Source organism: Ambystoma mexicanum, chromosome 4q (genome assembly GCF_040938575.1).
Source record: "Ambystoma mexicanum isolate Mex_15411 chromosome 4q, UKY_AmexF1_1, whole genome shotgun sequence".
NCBI classification, from domain to species: domain Eukaryota; kingdom Metazoa; phylum Chordata; class Amphibia; order Caudata; family Ambystomatidae; genus Ambystoma; species Ambystoma mexicanum.
Window position 1 is genome coordinate 688,674,378 of NC_090928.1, and position 23,101 is coordinate 688,697,478.

A 23,101-nucleotide genomic window follows, 5' to 3' on the forward strand; every position below is an offset into this window, starting at 1 on the left:
ACTGGAAATAACATTGCGCCAACGGGAAATGCACCGGCGTCCATCTTTAAAAACACAATCCATTGCAATCCTCCAAACACAGGAGTCGAACACAGGAGCTGGAAGTGAAGGATCACAAAGGGACATGTCTGCTACACAGGGGAACGTCCGATGCCGCAAACTGGGGTTCAATGAGCCAGAACTCACCGTGCTTGCCGACACCCTTTTTGAGAATGCGGACAAGGTATTTGGAGCTGACCTGCGCAGGGCTGCAGAGCTGCGCAAGAAGGAGATCTGGAACGAAGTAGCCAACAAAGTGTCAGCGGTGGGCACTACACAGAGGACAGTAAGGGACTGTCGGAAAAGATGGGACGACCTGCGTCTCAGAGTCCGCAATCTACTCGCAGCCGAGCATAGCCATGGGCAGTCCACTGGTGGAGCACCACATTCACCCCTGAAACTCCACCCACGGGAGGAAAGATGTGCCTCCATCTTGAACATGGCCAGCATCGAGAGAGTCGGTGATGCCGAGCATGGTGCAACAACATCTGGAGATGCAGGTGAGCAATTACGACCAACATCCCATACCCAGTAATGACCCCTTATTGCCAATAGTGCCTTGTGCATGACTGACACCAGATGCCTGCCGCCCTGCAAGACCCGACCCTCATACCGAAACATCATCACACCACAGAGAATGTCAACGTGCACCACAGGCACACGCCACATGTACATTGTTATGCAGACAGACCCACGGTCAGCATGTGTCAACACACTCCACTGAGCACAACATGGCCCCTGTGACGTGTCAGCATGGCACCAACAACCCATGTCCACAATGCATGCACCATTGCCACCATTCATATGCGCACACCCCTACCCCATTAAGGCCATCAACATACCAATGACCCTACCCACACAAGCATACCTCTACCCCCTCACAGCCAGGTCACACATGCGCACAATCCAGGGCTGCATATGCACACTACCAATCGTGGAACCCAACAGCAACCCAAACAACATGCGCATTCCAAACCGTGCACACATTTCATGATGTACCAACACCCCTCAACATGTGTGCTGCCCCATACTGGCCCCACCATGTACCAAAGGAAGCACATGTCAATGAATTGAACAAAGTGTGATGGTCGTCACATGGATGATGACACAACAATAAGGTACCCCTGCATGTCATGAAACCTGCTTCTCATGTCCCCAGCCCTCCAAGATGTCAGGCTGGAGCCAGGCCACGATCCCCTACATGGCCCTCAAGGGCCTCTCCATCCCTCCAAAGACCCAATTGGAGTCAGACTTGGCGCTTGTGGCACCAGACTCACTCACTCCCATAGGATAACATTGGGGATTGGACTTGTAGTGCATTGATGGGGACAAGATGGATGCCCCCACATATTTCGATCCAGGCTGAGAAACATGCTTTGTGTTTTCTGCACCTGCAGCGTGACACTCACCGTGTTCGGATCGGTCTCCAGTAGGCCTGCATCTTTCTTCTGCGCTCAGCTCCTGCAAGAACAAGAACACTGTTAGGAACAGCCTTACCTTGCGGCACTTCTGCCCATCATTCATCGCTTCTTCTGTTCTGCGGGCATCTTCGGCGGAGTCATTCCCATCCCGGCACGCCGTTTCCTAAGGAAAAGGGAAAAGAACAGAAAAAAGGCATTAGTAAGCATTCAGCAAATCTTCACTTATTTTTGAAGACTGTACGAGCTTCAAACGCTTACCTGAATCCCAGCCGCTCTGGGGGAACTCTGTCTCCGGAACTTCTCATCCATCTGCAAGAGGGAAAAGACACTCCAGGTTAGCGTGGAAACATCTAGAGGCGCCGCATACCGCGCTTACTCACCGCATTTCTTCTTCATAACCGGCTTCCACGCTGAACACGTCGCGGCACCTAAAAGACACAGAAATAGAACTCCGTTCAATACAAATACGCAAATGGTTGCATCGCGCATCGCGCTCTCACTCACCTTCAGCGCTACTCATCTCAGCAGCACGTCGCCATCCCCGGACGCCGGCCATCATCTAAGGAAGAAAAGGAACGAAGATAGAGAACTGTTCAAAAGACTCATTATACTTACCTGTCGGACTCTTGCCAGTGAAGTAACTAGGCAGCAACAACCCTGCATCAATCAACGCGCCCCTGTGCTGAAAGCAGGACGGCGAGCACACTTTCTAAGAAAACAAGGTGAGCTGTGGATCAAAGGGAAGGGTTGGACCCCGGGGAAGAAGGGGTTCAAGCACACAGAGACAATAGGGAGTTAAACTCAACCAATCCTGTGTTTTAGGCCCAGTCTCCAGTCGAGTAGATTCCAGGGAAGGGTTTGAGGTCGTAAGAGGTCAGAACAGGCTGAGTGACGTCCCCGTAGATACCAGGTGAGCGTTACACTGCATTGTTGCCCACAGGCACCTCTACCAGCAGCGAGGGCGAGCTCGCCACTACACCCACCACCGCTGCACGTCGCTGCAGCCAGAAAAAAAACCCAGCAGCCTGGAAAAAGCCACCAGCAGCCAGAAAAAATCCACCAGCAGCCTAGAAAAAGCCTCCAGCAGCCATAGAAAAGCCCCCAGCAGCCAGGAAAAAGCCCCCAGCAGCCAGGAAAAAGCATGCAGCGACAGCAGACGAGGGTCAACTTCCTCCACTGTGCAGCCACCCTTGCACACCTGCCAGCCTCAAAAAGCATGCTAAGACACCTGCAGGCCTGCGGCAGCATAGCCCAGAATCAGTGGGCGACCCGCCACGACGCACCAGTATGAAAGGCATGGATGAAGCTACAGAGGATGCAGAAGCAGCAACTCCACAAATGGAAATGGAGGAACCACCACTGTCGACAACAATGAGCATGCCTCCCAATCCCCTATCACCAATAGGAAGCATGCCCGACCTGGAGGATTCTGACTCACCAACACATACCCCAGACATGCAGAGTGCACGCCGTCTCACAGCTGCACGCAGCGGCATGGAGGCCACTGGTCCTGGAGACGCCGCAAATGTACACCATGAAGCGGAACCTGGGTTCAGCCTACCCGGCCCATGCAGCCCACCACCCATCCCCCTTCCCGAAATGGTGCACGTACGAAACATTGAGACCCGCCTCACCTGTACCGAGGAGCGCCAGGAGGTGATGCATGTCCTTCTCAACAGGTACATCACGAGGCCGAACTCACGAGGCAGACCATGCAGGACAATACCGGAAACGCTGCACGGATGCTAGGCCGGTCAACTGAGGCGGTGTACCAACTGGCCAGAAGGGTGCGTGAGGGCAACGAGGTAATGTCCACCATGGCCGAATCCATTAACCTCCTCGTCACGGCCATTGCCGAACAGCGGCACATCATTACGCCACCGGTTGAGTCAGCAAGTACTACACCTAGCCCACCTGCACGTGGCAAACCAGTGCGGCGCTCAGTGAGGCTAACATGGCTGATGGGGCCCTCAAACACCAGCACTGAAGAGGGGGCGGAAGTTGGCCTTGCACGACAGTGCGTGGTAGTGGAAAGCTATAGGTGAAGGGATGTCGTTGGTAATCTCCTGTTCAAATTGGAGTTTGTGTTGGACTTCGTGGGGTGGGGAGGTGGGTGCAAATGTGAGTTACTGGAGTAGGGTGTGTTGAGCCATTGTTTGGGGGGAAGTTTGTTTTGGGAGTTGTACCAATCATGATTGGACAGAGGTGCATGTTCAATCCCTTACATTTAGTAAATAGTTCGCCATACAACAATACACATACGTTTGGAAAAAAAAACAGTTGTCCGTGCATTTTTCAATGAGTTTGTAACTATTTAATGTAACACAGTGCACGTCACCCAGTGGGTACCACAACCATATCCATGTGTGAGGTATTCGTCAAAAATATTCTGCAACCAATGCCTGTTGTGTAGCCTGTCTGTCAAGGCCATGGTGATGCTGAGGGATGCCAGCATCCTCCTCATGATCATCATCGTCCTGTGGCAACATGTCCATGTCCGCGGGCAGGGGCACATTACGACAGATGCACATGTTGTGCAGTATTGCACAGGCAATCACGATACACCCCACACTCTCGGGACCATAGATGAGGGACCCCCTAGACCTGCTCATGCAGCGAAACCAACTCTTCAGTAGCCCAAATGTCTGTTAGATTTTGACGCGAGTCCTTGCATGTGAGCGATTGTACGCCTCTTATTGTCGGTTACTTGGACGTCTGATTGGGGTCAGCAGCCAGCCCATCAGTGGATACCCAGCATCACCTGCATGTAGGCAAGAGAAAGGGTACCTGTGATGATTTGCATCATTTGACAAACATGGTTGTGTCTATTGTGTTCAGCCAGGAATTACAGGGATTCAGTTTTTCTGGTCTGCACCAGTGCTCCAGGAAGGTGGTATGCTGTGATCTGTATACACGCCCCACATGGCCCACCCAGCAGGCAGCTTCCCAGTGCTGGCAAATGACCCCCCCCCCTAATTTTACCCCACATGGCCCACCCAGCAGGCAGCTTCCCAGTGCTGGCAAATGACCCCCCTCCCCAATTTTACTCCACATGGCCCACTCAGCAGGCAGCTTCCCATTGCTGGCAAATGACCCCCCATACCCCCCCCATTTTACCCCACATGGCCCACCCAGCAGGCAGCTTCCCAGTTCTGGCAAATGACCCCCCATCATCAATGCATCTGCCCCTGTGGTCACACTCACCCAGCAGCCATGTGTGGGGTCCGGCATGTTGCTCCATATAGCGGGGCAGCATTGAGTTCCACAGGACCAGTGCGTCATGTGTCGACCCTGGGTATCGGGCACAGGAGTGTGTGATGATTTTGCTGTCATCACACATTTGGACATTTATTGAATGGAACTGCTTCCTGTTGCGGTATACCACCTCAACGGCATGCCGCACCACCAGCTCTACATGTGTGCAGTCTATCGCACCTAGGACGTTCGGCATGCCAGCTATGGCATGGAATGCGACTTTGGTTGCATAGATCTCAGCTGTGGTCCGTGGCATGCTGATGTGGTCACGTACATGTTTGAGGAGTGCCTCAAGTATCTGCGTCAGCACGAAGGAGAAGCAGGGTTGTGAAATCCTGTGCAGTTGCCCCACTGTGTGCTGATAGGTTCCAGTTGCCAGAAAGTGTAGCACACACGCAACCTTAAGCAGGGGGGGGATGGCTGTCCGTATGTTGATGACACTCACAAGGTCATCGTGTATGATGCCCGCTAGTGCGATGATGGTGTCCCTGTTCAGCTGGTACAGGGTGTGGATTTGTGATGGGGTTAGGGACAATGGGCTGGATTGTTGGGCGCCTGTGGGGCACAATGGCCTGCACATTGGGCATGTGCTGTGCCCTTCCCGCCCTCCTTCTCCTCCTGTGCATTTGCTGCAAGGCCTGGCTCACTGCCTCCTTATAGAGTAGCTGTTTCTGCATGTACTCCACCTCCAGCAGAGCTAGTGCTAGTGGTAGCATTTTTGCTTTGGGAGGGGTGTGGTGTGTGGGTGTGCTGCCTTTGTACTGTGGCTGGGTTCAATGGTGTGCACATGTGCTGATTTGGTACACCTGTGGCAGGTTTCTGCTCACCTGATCCATGTTAACGCCAGTCCCGCGATGCTGGTATTTACGGCATCTTACTTGCCGTTATCAGCGGTATGTACATGCCGGTATTTGCATGTCCGTGCACCTCGTAATGTGCACTGGTTTGCGGCATGCCGGTGTTGAAGGCATGGCAGGCATCTGTCAGGGCTGCTACCGGCATCAGGGATGCCGCTCATGGAGGGGCATGTGCCGGTGATTACGCACTCACGGGCCGTAATGATCCGGTCCAGTAATCGATGCCGGTATTTCCGTAATGGCATCGATTTTACCGGACCGGCAAGCTTGTAATGAAGCCCTATATTTCTTATCTGGTGATGGCAATTTTAGTACAGGATTTATGGTGGACACAGAGCTCCACAGTTAGGCGGTCATTATGATCGGCTGCTCAACAGCACCACGCACATGCCACTATTCTTACCGGAATAGATTACTGCAATACCTTATTGGGAGGCGCAGATAAATCTAGTGTCAAAACAAGTCCTCCAGAATGATGCCATCAGCATCGTAAAAAAACAGCCACGTCACTCCCATGTATCCAAACTGCAGAAAGAATTGCATTGACTTCCAGCTGCCGCCCGCACACAGTTCAGAATACTCACACAGGCACACACGTGTGTACGTGGCATGGCACCTGGTTATCTGACCGAGAAATTGATCAAATACGAGCCTAGTAGAACCCTGAGATCATCGAGGTCTACACTAATCACATGTACTAAGGCAAGACATACGCAAAGCAATGGACGATCTTTTGTTACAACAGTGCATCGGACCTGGAACAAGCTACCCATTACTCTTTGCCAGGAAACCAATCTCTTGCGCTTCCGCAACCAACTAAAAACCGTCCTGTTTGCTCAAATATTACAGCTTGCGTTCCCTGCATTACTGTCCTGTGCTTCATGTTTTATCTCTAGACTTTTTGTGCGCCTCGATGCCTGCAGGTTTTGGTCCTATGTAAATAAATAAAATGAATAAAGAATTCCCAACTGCCACCATAGCTAAGGGAAAAGTGGCTGTGAGGAAGGAGCAGGCATTATGCCAGCAGTTCAGGCCAGCTCCATCCCTGTTGTTCACAGTGGAAAAGCCAACTTTCCAATGACACAATGCTGGTTATGTTGGACATAGAACGTTAATGTTGCCTTAAATTAATGACTTTTCCCTTAGTGTAACTTTACATCCATCACCATACACTAATACACAAGGGGCACACAATGTGGTAGTTGATGTACGTCCTAAAGATATCTACAATTGGCCTATAATTGTTCTTCATTTTCTATGTATGTTAACTTTATGTATCTTTATTTGCTATGTAAGAATATGTGTTAACAAAATTGAAAAGATTGCAAATATCGGCATGTTTGTTCATTTCTTAGGTTCATCCAGGAGAACACATTGATGTAATTCCTCATCAGTTACTAAGAAAGTATATTGGATATGCTCGCCAGTATGTTCACCCGAGGTTGTCCCCAGAGGCTGCCCAGGTTCTCCAGACATTCTACCTGGAGCTTCGGAAGCATAATCAAGGAGCTGACAGCACACCAATCACCACAAGACAATTGGAGTCATTGATTCGCTTAACCGAGGTACACTTTCTCATGAAATAGATACATTTCTGCGGTTTTAAAGAAACAGTGGCGCACATCTTAGACTCCTATTATCAGTTTGAATTTGAGTGATGAGTGAACATGGTAAATGTAACACTTTAATGACATGCAGATCAATGCAAGTGTATCCTTAAGGCACATTTGTATAGTAGTTTGTTTGCATTTTTTTTTATATATATTGCGTTCAAGCAGCTCGTTATCTTGTAAATGGAAAATTATTAATATAATTTTGGGAACGTGTATTGCTGCTAGATTAGAAATTGGGATGGCCTTTTTGTCTCCCATTTTCCTTTTATCTGTGACATAGAGTTAAATAGGTATGGTAGGCAAACTATCTGTGTAGTTTTATTGACCACAATGTGAGTCTTTAGACTTTTTAGCCTAGGAAGGGACCATTTATTTTTCTTTGACTCATGTATGAGGGCTGGTGGTTTTATACACATCTATATAGAGGTAACTGACAGCAACCCCCATGTATATGTTATGTGAACAGGCGTTTATATTGCTCCGGTCTGGGCAATCAGGCTGTTTGGAAAATGACTTATTGTGCACCCACCAAGGATAAGCAGATCTTGGTCTGTGGAGGAAATGAGAAAGGGGAAAAGATGAAGGGGAGAAATCAATAAAAGTTAGGATATCAGACAGACATACAATGGGAGGGATATGAATGGCTTGAGGGATGAATTATGTGTTATTAATAGTAGGGGTGCATGCATACACATTGGCAGTAGATCCAGTGTAATGCTGATCCAAAAGGAGAGGAAAGAGGCCACCAGGGGGCGCGCTGATGGAAGTAGCATCAGCGTAGCTCTCCCACAGCAGGGTCTGAAATAGTGGATTGAGCCCCCACTTAGAGACCACCCCCATCTCAGAGACTTCACCCATGGCTGGATAAACCCCGACGGCAACTGCTGATGAAAAAGCGGGCGAAATTGCCCCGTCACGACGGAGATACATGCAAGAACTCCATAGCCGAAAACAAAAGCGTTTCTAACGGTGTCCCTGGCACCTCGGAGAAGATGCACATGGAAGAGGATAGCCGGCGGGCTGACTCCAGGAGAGGGAAGATGAGCTGGTGAAGCCCCCCCCCCTCATCTGTCAACTGGGCGGCCGGCGCGCCCTGGAAAGCCGGGCCGCCTAGTGGAGGCGTCATTGCGGCCAGCAGCGGGAGCGGAGGCCCGCTCCGTAACACAGAGGACACCTTCCCAAGACTGCGGGAGGCCCGCAGGGATGAAAGATCACAGAGTAAGATAGGGTGAAGCGGGGCAAAGCGAGGCCCCAATAGCATTTCAGAGACAAGGGCCTCAGTTTGGAGGTCTCCAGGGACAGTGGAGCCGATGCTTGGAGCCACATAAGGGGGGGCTCACTCCGGGGTGCATTACAGAAGTCAATAAATTGGCGCCAACACAGACTGAAACAAGGCGCAACACAAAGGAAGAGGGAGAGAACCAGGAAGACCAGAAGCCAGAAGGACAAAAAGGTGGACAAAGAAAAGGCTGTGGGGCACATAGAAAGGGACCCTGGCAAAATGTACAGTGCCACTCCTGAGGTGAAGGAATACTCCACATGCCAGTGGAAGAATCCAATTGATTGGACCTAGGGGGTGGTCCCAAACCCCCCCACAGGGAGAAGCGATCCACTAGAGGTGACTGCAACATCTTCCTCCCCCTGGTACGGTGAAAAAGAGGAATGCCAGAGGGAGAAGGATGGAGCCTGGAGACAGCACATGAGCAGTGAAAAGAATCCAAAGCAAGCTGAGATAGGACAGGGGGATCCTTGAGAACCCAAACCATCTAGGGAGCAACAACATAGGTGTGGGACCCCGGGACCGCCCCTAGGGCGTGTGCCCGCCTTGGGGAGGACTCACCGCACGGTGCTTGCCCAACGAGAGAGGACCACCCTCATGGTGTAGGAAGAGAGGGGTCGATACGAGGGGAGAGGACCGGATCGGAGTACGCCCCCCCCAACCCTGCGCGCATTGTGGGGACCTGGCAGGGCCATATGGAGCCGAATAGGTTGAGGGCCCCAGAACTCACCCTTGGGGCGTGTGCCCGCCCTATAGAGACGCCAAGTGTCTGGTGCCCTACGCCTAGGGGGACAACACAGGAATTGGAGATAACCGGCCTACCGAGCAGTGAGAAAGTGAAGTGGTGGCTGCGTCGCCCAACCCCCCTCTCACACTACGAGCACCCAGAGGACCCGGACTGTAAGAGGTGTGGCCCCCCGGAGATGGCGCAGGGGTGTGTGCCTGCCTCCCTCTGACTACAGTCAACAAGAATACCTGCGGCACCCAAGGGGGTGCCACCTAAAGAGTGCAGTTGTGACATAGAGTGATGCCAGGGGCCACATGCATCAGGGGCCCCCAACAGGAACAAGATAACCCTGCCAAACGGGAGAGGAGGTGGGGTGAGGCCCCCCTCCCCCGGGTCTTTCACGGGGGCGTGTGCCCACCCAACCACAGCAGAGTCTGTCTGTCAAGGTTTGGTCCCAGAGGAGTCAAGAAGTAAAACAGAGGCCCCCCCTGAATTGGAGTGGGAAGCCCGGTGGGCCCCTGGGAGCACAGGCCATACCAAGGACATCACAGCGCAGGTGTGGGTGGGGGGGTTGTGGTACATGGACGCAAGGAAGAAACTGGCCCCCTTTGTGTACACCACACGAGCACCTGAGAGGAGAACGCCCGACCGGGGCCAAGGGTTGACGATGGGGGAAGACGGCGGTGCCCCCAAAAAGGATGTAGCGGCCCTTCTGGAAGAGATCAGAAGCATGAGGGCGGACATTGGGGTAAGAGTGGATAAGATCACTCATAGAATTGACAAGATGGAGGAAAGACTGGAGGAGGTGGTACATAACCAGTCCTACATAACCAGTCCTCCCTGGACTGTTTGAGACCCAAATCGACGTGCGTCTCACGGAGGTAGAAAGAAGGGAAGAGGAAATCCTCCTGAAGATGGATGATCTTGAGAATCGCGAGAGCGCAATAACCTCAGGTTATTTGGGGTCCCTGAGAAAGAGGGGGAGACCGAGGGAGACCTGCGAAGTGCACTCTTCGCCATTACCAAACTCATCTTTGATAATGACGCTATCGACGAGGTCAAGATAGAGCGGATACACAGGGCCGAGGGTGCGGCAGGTGGCCCCAGAACCGTTCTGGTTTGCTTCCACAACTATAGTGACAGACTCCAAATTCTGGAACAGGTAAGGAAGAAGGACTCCATAATGTACGGTTCAGCAAAGGTGACAGTCTTCCAGGACCTGTCCTCCCGCACCCTCTCTAAGAGAAGGCTCTGTGCTCCCCTCACCAGGTGGCTGAACGAGAAGGGGATCAGATACAGGTGGGGGCTCCTTTTTTCCATATCGTTTGAAGCAGAGGGGAGCAAATACAGACTAACCTTGGAAAAGGAGATTAAGAAGGCTATGAGCGAAGTGATGAGGGAAGGAGAGACCCCCCCCACACACTTCAAGGGAGCGGAAGCTGGACGGAGGACAGTGGCAAACACAAGGATCAAGGCGAAAGCGAGTTATGGGGCATGGAAGTTTAGGAAGCTGAACACTTCCCTGGCAGAGGGGACCTGAGGCAACATGTCGCGGCAGGCCACCATGGGGTGGCAGAGCAACAGATGAGCGTCCTGAGGAACCCGGACCTACGGGCCAGGGTAACTTTGTCAGTCACTGCCTTAAGGGGGGAGCGCGGTATGTTGTGGGTTTTTTTTGTTTTTTTGCGGGGACAGTTGGACGCATGGGTCAGTATGATAAAGGAGGGTGGGGGTTAGCGGGGGTATTAAGTAACCTTAAGGGGGTAAGTGTTCAAAAATTGGGGAAGTATTGGGCCTCAAGAATACAAGATGTGGAAAGAAGGGGCTCTCCCCAGGTGGGGGATCCCATAGGTGGTTCGGTCTTCACCCGGTGATGTCAACAGGGTGGGACCAAGCGCCGGGGGGGAAATGGGATTGGGGGAGGGGGACTCAAACTGCTACTGGGAGTTCTGGAGGTAGAGCTAGGAGTGTGTAGGGTTCAGGCTGAAATATTGAGACCCCGGAGGAGGAGTGCAGGGCACCCCCAGACTGGGATAACAAGAGCACATCAGCGGGGAATAGATCGGGGGACGGTTGCCTACGGATTGGCAACCTGAATGTGAAGGATTTGAACTCGCCTACCAAATGATCTATGGTGGCAAGGGAATTTTGTAAGGCGGAACTGGACGTTGAGTTTCTCCAGGAAACAAAGTACTCCAAGCGAGAGGAAAGAAGTGTTCCCTGTGGGCGGGTCGGCCGTTATTTGTGGGGCTCCGACCACCTGAGAAAAGCAGGGGTGGGTATTATGGTACAGAAGGGTCTGAGGTTGTAGGTCACCAAAGTCTGGTCAGACGTAGATGGGAAAGCCTTATTGGTTTCAGGTGATATCAGAAAGACAAGGTTTACCGTTGCTACAGTGTATGCACCCAATCAGGGGCAGTTACGGTTTCTGAAAGATACTATGGCAAAAATCCTAGTGTAGAGTTTGGGGCACCTGATCACAGCGGTGGGGGGATGTCAATACATGGGCAGATCCGCTCATGGATGGGCACAGCCCTGCGGGTAGAGGCGGGAAACACCGAACCCTGGTCACCGCAAGTTTCATGACTCACTGGGAGAATGGGGGTTGAGGGACATATGGCGCCACTTTCACCCGGGGATAAGGGGTTACACTTTTTACTCCCCATCCCATGGGACCTATACAAGGATTGACTACCTGTACGTCTCGCGATATATCTGGGAGGAGGAACGGGGCTCGGAGATCATCCCGATCTCGCAGTCCGACCATGACATGGTTACAGTGGATATACAGTGGGGGGTCTTTGTCCCAAAGGGTCAAATGGAGATGCAATGACTCGCTTTGGAAGGATCCGGTGCTCTCCTCAGAACTGAATAAGGAAATATTGGAATACTTTAAGGTTAATGATGATGGGGAGATGGATATGCGGACCGTATGGGACGCCGGGAAGGCAACGTGGAGAGGGATCCTAATTCGGGAGTGTGCCTGTAAAAATAGGGAAAAGGCCGTTGTTGAGAGGAGATTGAGGGAGGAGATAAGACACCTGGTCCTCCCGAGGGTATTGTATCTATTCCAAATGCTCCCAGTACGCATACCGGAGGGGTTCTTTCAGGAGGCACTACATAGGTTCCTCTTGCAGGGGAAGAAGGCTAGAATCCCTAAGACTATGCTAACGTTACCAACAGAGAAGGGAGGGGCTGGCCTCCCAGATGTGCGGCTCTATTATAAGGCAGCCCAGCTCAGAATTATGGCTCCCCCACTTGAGGGCCCAGACAGATCAACAGTGGGTGGCGATGGATAATTTCCACCTGAGCCCGGCCACGGTTGGGGAATGGTTGTGGGTACCCAGGAATAAATTGCCAAGGAGAATACGGGATCACCCCATCCTGGGAACTATATGGGATATCTGGACACGGGGCAGACATGAAGGGGGTCACTACGTGGCCTTCGCCCCTGGGACACCTTTGGGTACTAGGAATTAGAGACGCCATACACAGCCTAGAAAGGTTTCAGGATTGGTTTGAAGCAGGCCTAGAGAGGATAGAGCAGCTCTTCAGGGGGTGCACATTCATTTCAATTATGGACCTAGAGGAGGCCTTCAACCTAGGCAAACTTTCTGTATTCCTGTTCTTGCAGCTAAAAGGAGCCCTCACAGATGCTAGCATAAGGGACAAGACTGGGAGAGAGCTCACTGCGTTTGAGAAGGTGTTGGACAGGAGCACGACAACGTGTGGGTTAATTTCAGCCATGTATGCGGTTTTGGTAGGGGCGAGAGGTTGGACAACGTAGCATTTGAGAAGGCAACGGGATAGGAACTTGGGTGTAGAAGTAGATGAGACCCCCTGGAACAGGCTCCGTAGGGGAGTAAATAAGACAATCACTATCATGCCAGTACAGACAGCATTCCATCAAGCTTCCCCATAGATGGCAGTACGACCCGGTCAGACTTTCAAAGATGTTCCCCGATGTTACTCCTCAGTGCTGGAGGGGTTGTGAAGGGAGGGCGGACTACTGGCATATGTGGTGGGCTTGTTCAAGGATATAGGTTTTCTGGGATGAGATCCTCGGATGGATTATAGACCTTGAAGGGATACCTAGAGATACAACTCCCCTGTTGGTTTTGTTTGGGATGGAGGGGGAATGCTCCAGGCTTCCTAAATGGCAGCTGCTTTATAGTTGGCCGCCAGGGCATGCATTGCCACCAAATGGAATAATGAACACATACCCAGTAAAAGAGAATGAACCAATGTGGCCAAGAGTATTTATACGATGACAAGAATTGCAGCAGGGCTCCATGGGAGGCCGGGGCCGACGGAGATGGAGTGGTACCCCTTCATTGTCAGATATATGATCGCGGACATGCAAACGGAGTGAAGGGAGGTGGATCTCGTGGAGACTGGTATCACGGTAGGGAGGGGAAGAAATGGAGGGGATTAATGAAGGAGTACGGGTGTTGCTCGGAGGGTGATCACAGAGTAACGAGGGGGGGGTAGACTGAGGGGGCCTAATCGTGGACTGTTCACCGGACAAAGGCCTGGAACCTGAACATTGGAGGAACAAACAGTACCAGGGGGGTGGAGGGGATTGAAGGGGGGGGGCAATGTGGGGGAGATAGAGGGTGAGTTGGAGGGGTTTCTCTAGTGGGTGATGTTTCTGGTTTTTATTTCTCTGTTTTTTTGAAACACCAATGTTGTAATGTTGTAACAGTATGTTCTCCTGTAAAACAAAATAAAACCAAAAAAAGGAGAGGAAAACATATCATGATAATGAGCATTTTCCAGTGATGACAGTTTCTAATACTTGGAGGTTGGTGCCAGAACTACTCTGAGCATGAAAGTATGATGGACCAGAGAGGTACTCCGGCATGCCGTTGAAGCATGGTGGCTTGACTGTCAATTACCGTTTTTAAGGATCCCCTCCAAATCGCCAGAACTGGGTCTGTCAAGTCAGCTGTCATAAGTGACAGAGCAAAGATATGGCTGGATAAAAGGTAGAGGTGTGAAGGAGGGGTTGGCCTGGAGCACCAGCGATGTGGCAGCTCCTCTAATGGCCTCTGCATGGGGTCTGCAGCATTCATTGGAAAATCCAGAGTTCCTGCTATGTCTCGACATTGCATATGCTAGATCTGGTTTGCGGAAGCCTAGTGGCCCTGATGGCAGTAATCTAAGCTTTTAACGCAAGCAGGAAAATCAAAAACTCAGTGAGTGATCCTGCTGGGGCCGCGAGCCAAGCAAATCCAAGATGGCGGGTGGGCTGCGTTGGCCCCATCTTTGCGGCTATCCACCAACCCTCGTCGGTCCCGGGACTGCACCGAGGAGCCCCTGTCCTCTGGAATTCTCCCCCGCCCTCCAGTGGACCCCGACGGCGGCCATCCAGTAAGCGGTGTCCCATCTGCTGACGCGGCACTGACTGAAGCTCCGCCAGGAACCCATCCCGGACCCGACCTCTGTCGACTGCACCTGGCTGTGGCAGCGCCTCCAGTCCAGCGCCTCCAGCCTGCCTCTGCCCCGCCAGGCACTCCCTACTTACCTGCCGGGGAACATCTGCCTCCTTTTGGGACCGGACCGTGGTCCGCAGGAAGCGCTGGCGCAACTTCGCGCCTCAGCAAGGCCGAGACCTCGGAACCACCTTCCTCTCCCCCGCTCTACAACAGTTCACACCAGCGGGGCGCTTGGTCTCCACCTCAAGATGCGGGAGAAGAGAGGTCACAGCTCTTCAACGTTGCTCTTGGAGGGGGGCCCCCCAGCTTACCCGCTACTTCTCCCCGCCCATGTTACAGCCTCAGGGCGGCGACCATCATCTCTGCCCCCCCTCAGATTATTTTGAGCAAGCTTTGCACCCGCACGGCTCCTGGTGGCGGTCTCACATCCCCAGCCAGGGGCGCTGAGGCAAACTACGGGGGCCTAACATGGTCCTGAAGAGGTGGCTACCTCTAGCCCTGAGCCCTTCAGGCACATCCAAGAGCCACCCAGCTACAGCCCAGACTCCCCCAGAAGATTCCGCCAACGCGGGTTGCGGACTGGACCTTCAAGTCCCACAAGACCTGCCCCCCCCCCACCCCCCTCCAGAGCCCAACCTACACCTCTCCCGGAATCCCAGACCTTCCAGAACCTCCACAGAAGACCTTGCTGGCAACATCACTTTCAGCTTCCTGGGGTGCCCCTGCCCACTTCCAATCACCACCAGAACGGAGAAGCCTGATCCCCTTGCCTTCACCCCGGGAGCTCTCAGCAACCGGTGAGCAGATCACCAACTGTCATCGTAGCTTTTGATCCCCATCTCTCCCCCTTACCCGCGCTCTGACCACTATTCCACCGCAGCAAAGGAGCCTATGATCAACTACCTAACCCGCTACTTCCTGCAGCGCCCCAGCCCACTTCACTCCCCCGCTGCCACCAAAGTAAGACTGCTTGGTCCCCCGGCTGGTGTCCGGGGGCTTTCTACTGGCCAATAAACAACTCACCTGCCCGCCAATGACCGTAACGCTCCATAAATCTCGCTGGGAGCCGTCCCCCTCCCTGGAACAATGGCTAAACTCCTGAAACCTCCCAAATCTGCCCAACATAGTCTAGTAATTACCATTGATCCTCCTATCTGCTTGAAAAGTATAGATAATGTTTGACGAGCAAATCAAATCAACTGTGTACTTTAGAGGTGATGATCCTATAACGATATTAATATTTCTAATCAATTCATTCCTCTCATAGATTTCTCAATTCAGCTGCCTCAGTTTAGAAATATCCTCCATGTGCAAGTCTGGCTGTAAATAATTTCAGCTTTAGGGGGCAGCACTGCATCTCCGCTCCGCGTAGTTGGCGCCCATGATTCTGAAAGTGAAGTCATATGAGTTATATATGTAGCCGGCTGTGTGGGCGTGGCTTGCAGTCGAGTGGAATCGATGCAAGGCGGCTGAGCTCCTCTCCCGATCGGACCAATATCCTGATTTAATCCTGATCCCCAGCGACATTGGTGATATTCTCAAGCTCGGGACAGAGCAGAGTGCCGGTGGCTGCATTCTCGGCTCGGGGCACGGGTGGACTGGTTGTGAGCGGGTGACAGCCTGGTGCCTGAGCGGTGCAGTCGCCATTTTGGAGCCCTGAACCGGTGGCTTTCTGCTTCCCCTGGGCGGACCCTCACAGCAACAAACAGCGGTGCCTCGAGCAAGGACAGCAGCGAGGCGAGGCCTGCCAAGTGCAGTGGCGGGCCAGAGACGGCCTGGTTGGGCTGTTCAACAGGAAGAAGCGGCCCGCGGGGGTCTCTGCCTGAGCTCCACACTCCTGAGTGTTCCTGGCACCAATGCTGGAGTGCTACCTGAGTTGACTGAGCTACCGGAAGGGAGCTGGAGGAATCTGAGGACGGAGCGGAGTGCTGGTGGCCACATTCTCGGCTTGGGAGCTGAGCGGACTGGATGTTAGCGGGCGACCGTGCAGTGGCATAGCAGAGTAGTCGCCATTTGCAGCCCCTCCACTGCGGCTTTCTCTTCTCCCTCGGCGGACCCTTCCAGTGACAGACAGCAGTGTCATGCACACGGACGGCAGTGAGGCCTGCCCGGTGCAGTGGTAGCCTGCAGAAGGGCTGGCTGTACTGTTCAGTGGGACGGAGTGGGCCACGTGGCTTCCTGAAGGGAACTGGTGGAGTGCGAGGACACAAGTAGCTGAGTCCACACCACCACGAACGACGGGGCTGCTGATCTGCTGGATAGTTAGGTGTGTCACGGCTGGCTGTGCCGCGTGCAACCTTGGTGAAGGGGCAGCAGCAGAAGCTGGATCAGTTTGTGGCCAGCAAGGGGGGACAGCCCGTGTCAGTGCAGGCCCCTACGGATGTGGTGACTGCAACTCCGAATGGTGGTGGGGCCACGTTGCGAAGACCGATGGGGGCCATCCAGGAATCAAGGGCCTCCCTTGAGAACAAGGTACAGTTGGTGGGAGTGGAGGTGTCATTGGTGCAGGCTGACCTGAAGGTCAACAAAAGGGTTTCAGAGGTGGAATGAACAGTGAGTGACACTAAGGACCTGTTGGCCTCACTGAGTGCATGGGCCGATGTCCTTGATACTGCCACAAGGATGCTAGAACATAGAGCTGAGGATGCTGAAGGTCACTTGAGAAGATGCAATGTGCAGGTTTTGGGCATACCAGAGGGTGATGAAGGCCAGTATGCAGAGTTGTACTTCGAGCGTCTGCTGACCAACACGCTGGGTATAAAGGGGCTGATAAAGGGTTCACAATTGAAAGGGATCACAGGGTGCCCGGTAGGAGTTCTGATTGCAAAGTTTCTGAATTTGTGAGACAGGGATGCGGTCCTGCAAGATGCCAGGAGGCACATATCATGCCAGGTTGGTGGATAAAGGATTCTTATATTCCCGGACTTCACACAAGAAGTGCAGAAATGGAGGAAATCATATGAGGCAATGAAAAAAGAAACTGTGGGACCATGGCCATAGGTATATGACGTTTTACCTTGCAAAGCTAAAGTTGTTAGCCCATGATAGATCCTTTTTCTTTGACACTCCTAAAAGGTTGTTCTGCTGTAGTTCTAGCTCTGTTTGGCTTTGCTTGGCCTGAGTTTCCGCTTTGGGACCCGACTGTAGACTCCCTGTTACTGGTGGGAACCTCCATTTTGATAATGTGCGTCTGTGGGTTGGGGTGGCAGACGTAGGGTGGGGAGTTGATGGGTATGGGTGGTTTTCGCTCTGTTATTGTTACCATTCACACTTTGGTCGCTTTGGGAACACTGATAGGGTAGAAGGCTCCTGCACTACTTCAGGGCACCCTTCTATGGGGGAGGGGTAGGTATACAGGGATTGGGTTCTATGGCAAGCCTAAATATGATAAGTTGTAATGTATGGGGCATTAATAATGTTTTCAAGAGATGTAACATCTACTCGTACTTGGTGAGGCATAAGGTGGATGTGGCAATAATCCAAGAGACGCATTTGATGAAGGGTGAGTTGGATAAATTACAGACCAGATGGAAGGGGTTTGTGGTGGGATTCTCCTTTTCTTCCTACTCCTGGAGAATCTTGATATGGGTCAGGGAGTTGTTCCCCATATAGGTTCAGCAGACATTGGTCAACCCTGAGGGGATGTATATGGGGATTGTGGGCAGGTTGATGGTGCGCCCAATGCTACTGCTGAGCACTTATGCACCAAATGTGGATCCGGCATCCTTTTTCGAAAGGGAGAAGAGTTAATGGGGTGCTATTGTTGGGGGATTTTAACTGTGTGTTATGTAACCAGCTGGATACATCCAGCACGGGCGGGAGGGTGTTGACGAAGGCGTCTAAGACACTGACGCAGATTGTGGCTGATATGTTACTTATAGATGTGTGGCGCCAAAGACATAGGTCGGAACGCTGCTACTCCTAATATTTGAGCATTCATGGGTCCTTCTCGCAAATTGACTTTGCTTTCGCAGGGGAAGAAGTCATCATGCCCACTAAGGGGGAATTTGTGGATAGGTCACTGTCTGATCATGCACCCTTATGCATGTCCTTGGTGAAGCGACAATGGGGTGCCCCCATTCCCACGTGGGGATTTCACATTGTTATGCTCTTGGGTGGGGCGTTTAGACTTAGAAATTGGCAATTGTTTGGAATAAAATTCGGGTACGACTGCGCATTGGTCCACTGAATGGGAATCTTTGAAAGTGTTTCTCAGTGGTCTCTGTATATCAATGAAAGTGGGGGTCCAAAGAGTGCTCCCAGACACAGTGTACTGGTTGGAGGGTGAGATGGTTAGAGGGTGAGATGGTTACTCTGGATCAAGGAGTGATGGGGGGGGTGAGACATTTGGGCTTTGAGAAAAGAGGTAGGGAAGGATCTTAGTAATGCTAGGGAAAGATTGGTTGCGTGTGGCTATGCAGGATACTTGGCACGACAACACGCAGAAAGGGATAGGATGGGCAGGCTCCTTGCCTGATTGGTGAAAAAGGAGCGGAGGCAGTGGTTTTGTAATGGGATTCGGGATGTGGCTAGCGACATGGTCTTCGACCTGGAGGATATGTATGATGTGTTTAGGGTGTTCTATGAATCTCTTTATGCCAGACTGGCTGGATTTGATGCCGCCAACATGCAGTGGCGTAACACAAGATCTGGGTGCCCCCCTGCAAGCCATGCTGGCCCCCCCCGAACTTGGCAACAAATCACGGGTTGCGCCACACTCTGGGCCGGCCTAGATTACCACACTTGCACAATACACACTAACGTGCTGCTAAAGGGGTATACCACACACTGCACTAAGAGAAAGATATAAATATGTGTTTTAATGCAATATACAGCACACTTTCTGAGAAAAATTGGCCAAAAAGCCACAGTGTTTGCTATTGCATAGTGCCTCATACACAAGTACTGTGCCATACACAAGTACTGGGATGAGGAAGAATATGGCTAGGAGTGATGAAGATTGCCAATAAGTAATCAAGTCATTAAACACAAGTAGTGGTGCAACATCTTTGAGCTGACTGGGCTCCAGCACCCCCCCCCTGAAATTGTGGGCTATGTTGACTTGACCTGGCTGACTTGCAGAGCAGTTGCCGGTAGTTGTTAAACAGCACCTGGGTTTCGCTGTTAACAAGGCCCCGGCCCAGCAATGACAGCGTTTCACTGTAAGTACCTGCATGCCAGGTACCTAAAAAATTTTAAGCAATTGAAATTGTGATGTGGGTGTAGTACTTGCATGCCAGGGGAGTGATTGGAAGGGTAGAGAGGGAACAGGAGACCAGTCATTCTCACAGCAGCTCATAAGTGGGTGCTTTCAGACTTAAAGGAGAGAGTTAACTGCTTGTAACATTGAAGCTGCTGCACTAGAATAGTCTCATTAAGAAGTTAGATGCCCCCACACAAATAAGTTTGCTCCTCCCCACCACACATGAAGTTAGCGCTTCTCCCAACATTTGAAGGGTTATCCCCCCTGAAATGTAGGTTTTGCTGTACCCCTGAACACAAGCACCCACACCATTCACCATATATACACATGCACACCCAGGCATCCATACATTTAAGTGTGCACCCCTTCACCATACAGGCACACCCAGGCCGCCACCCATACATTTCAGTGTGCAACCTTTCACCATACAGGCACACACACCCAGGCACCCACCCATACATTTAAGTGTGCACCCTGTCACCATACAAGCACACCCAGGCAGCCACCCATACATTTAAGTGTGCATCCTTTCACCATACAGGCACACCCAGGCACCCACCCATACATTTAAGTGTGCACCCTTTCACCATACAGGCACACCCAGGCACCCACCCATACATTTAAGTGTGCACCCTTTCACCATACAGGCACACCCAGGCACCCACCCATACATTTAAGTGTGCACCCTTTCACCATACACTCACACAGGCAGCCACCTATTCAATTAAGTGTGCACCCTTTCACCATACAGGCACACCCAGGCAGCCACCCATACATTTAAGTGTGCATCCTTTCACTATACACACACACATGCATACCCAGCCAGCCATACATTTGTGTGCACACTTTCACCATACACTCGCACACGTCATGGGGTTGAGGGGAGTCATAATAGTTCAAAAATAAATTGTTTCTTAAGGACTTCTGTAAAGGACTGAACCATAACGGAAATAATTTCTTTATAAAGGCAGAGTGACTTCAAAAATAAACTATTTATTTTTGAAGTCATAGGGCTTCCCTCACCCATGACATGGCGGCCTCCAGCCTAGGGTTTTCATGTCATTGGGTGGGGGTAGCTCCCGGACTTCAAAAAGAGGTTTTTTGTATTCACTCTGTCTCCATAAAGAAATTATTTCTGTTACAGAAATAATTTCTTTATAAATGCAGAGTGAATTCAAAAAGAAAGTTTTTTTTTTTTTTTTACTCCAAGTGCAGCCCCCTCCCAGGACATGTGGTCGCGGCCCACCCGCACCACGAGGGCTGCGGGGGCCCCTGTTACGCCAGTGCCAACATGGGCAGGTTCTTGTATGAAACGGGGCTGAATAGGGGAAGGCGCTTGGCACTCCGTTGACACTACAAGACGCTGAGCACACAATAGATGGCTTGGGGTGTTAGGCAGAATCCTGTGCAGTTCCCTTAGGGAGCACTACAGAAGATTAAGACTACAGGTGTGAGCAATAAATCCCCTTTGGTATCAGTCTGTAGCACAAAGATTTAGTTGGTAGCTGTGGCTGAGCAGTCGGACTTAGCTCAAGAGGGAGATTAGCAGTATTCAGGGTTTACACAATAGACCTACAGTACTATGGCACAAGGAAACACTGACCAAAGCTTTGTATTAAAAAGAATATATATATTTATTTTACACACTTCAAGTTAAACACATTTATCACAAATTATTAAGCAAGTTAAAATCAGTCAAGAAAAGTATACACAACTTCCTAGTTAAATTGTAGACTAGTTGAACCAGAGTGAAAACTGAGCAAAACGGCCCAATGAAAACCAACCACAAATGGTACTCTAGCAATTTTTCACAAGGGAGGGAAAGCACAAGTTATACCGAAATATCTTCTTACACACCCTAGCAACACTTCCCAGTAGTTTGTGAACAAGTTTAGGCAAGGCAGTACTTTAGCATAAGAATACTTAAATGAAAACCGAGCAAAATGGCACTTGACAGGTTTCTTTAAATGGGAAGGAAAAAGGTGGTTATAAGAAGTAGGTGCACCAACACAGTTCTAGTTGAGAAGCAATCTAGATAAGGCAGTTCTAACAAATTTAGCCAAAGTCAATAGGCCTGTGCCAGAGTCAGTGGTACAGGGCAGAGGGCCCAGGAGCAAAATGTTCTTGTAGCTGCAGTCAAGTCTTTGGTTAACGATTCGAAAAGGTGGATGCAGAAGATGAAAGACAATGTTAGAAGATAGGGGCGGCCAACCCAACAGGTAGGTAAAGGATTTAAAACACCTTTAGTACTACCACACGAAAAAGAGCGGCCTGGCGGAACAATGTACCTTAATATGAAGAAGTGGCTCCTGCGGTGGCGGTTGTTCCTGGTAGTTCCTGCAGTTCGGGGGATCCAGCAGAGGAAGAGAGGCTCTCGTCGTGGAGGAAGGTTCGAGTTACTGCACTACCCAGGGATGAAACCAGCCGCGGTGCTGCCCAACGAATAAAAGGTACGCTCCTTTAAATCGCGGTCTGGGTGGACAGGTGCCTGGCTATCCGGTCTCCGAGTACAAGGTACTGGCGATTCGACCAGGGCAGGTCCAGGAAGGCAATTGGCAAACTGGTTGGCCCCACCAGTTACAGGGAAGAAGGCTCTTGCAGAGGAAGATCTTCTCTCGTCGTGTGGAGAAAAGTGGTGAGACGCTGCAGCAGGGCTTCTTTTTAAAAAAATGTTTATTTGGTTAGTTGTTAAAAACAACTTTTCAAATATTTTACATTTTACAGCTAACAGAAGGAAAAAAAACCAGAAAAACAACACAACATCTATCTATAAGAACATTATACAAATTACAACATTTTTACAATATGGTTACAATTTTCTCTTTAAAAAGAAATCATGAAGACCACAATGAACATAGGTATTTACATAACTAAACCTCTCGGTCAATCATGAACTTAATCATCAGTAAGAAGAAAAAAAAGACAAGACATAGCTAAAATAATCATTATTACAAAAGAGAACAAGAAAATTGTATGAATATCATCTAATATAACTGAACTCAGATCCCTGCTTCCCCATGTTCTCCTTCACACTTTGTGCTGTTATATTGGCACAAAATGTGGGACTGTGGCTTCAAGGAAGTGCACAATCGCAACCTTTACGGCCAATCTAGGACTTGTAAAAACTGATTTCCAGGTTGTGCTCACATCCAAATCAGAGAATACCATAAAAACATTTTGGGATAGTTTCGTTCGGAGCAAATTTAGACAGGGACATGCCACAATCAGATGTTGAAGAGTTTCTTTTTGTTGTTTATCTGCACAATATC

At 51.0% G+C, this 23,101-nt stretch overlaps 1 protein-coding gene across 1 annotated transcript in view; it reads left to right on the top strand.

Moving 5' to 3' along the window:
- The window catches only part of MCM8 (minichromosome maintenance 8 homologous recombination repair factor), a 1,532,371-nt gene that overhangs the window by 1,355,627 nt on the left and 153,643 nt on the right, over nt 1–23,101 (top strand). The window contains exon 16 of the mRNA XM_069608271.1: nt 6,928–7,137. Coding sequence (XP_069464372.1) covers nt 6,928–7,137 — 210 coding nt within the window. The remainder of the gene's footprint in view (nt 1–6,927; nt 7,138–23,101) is intronic.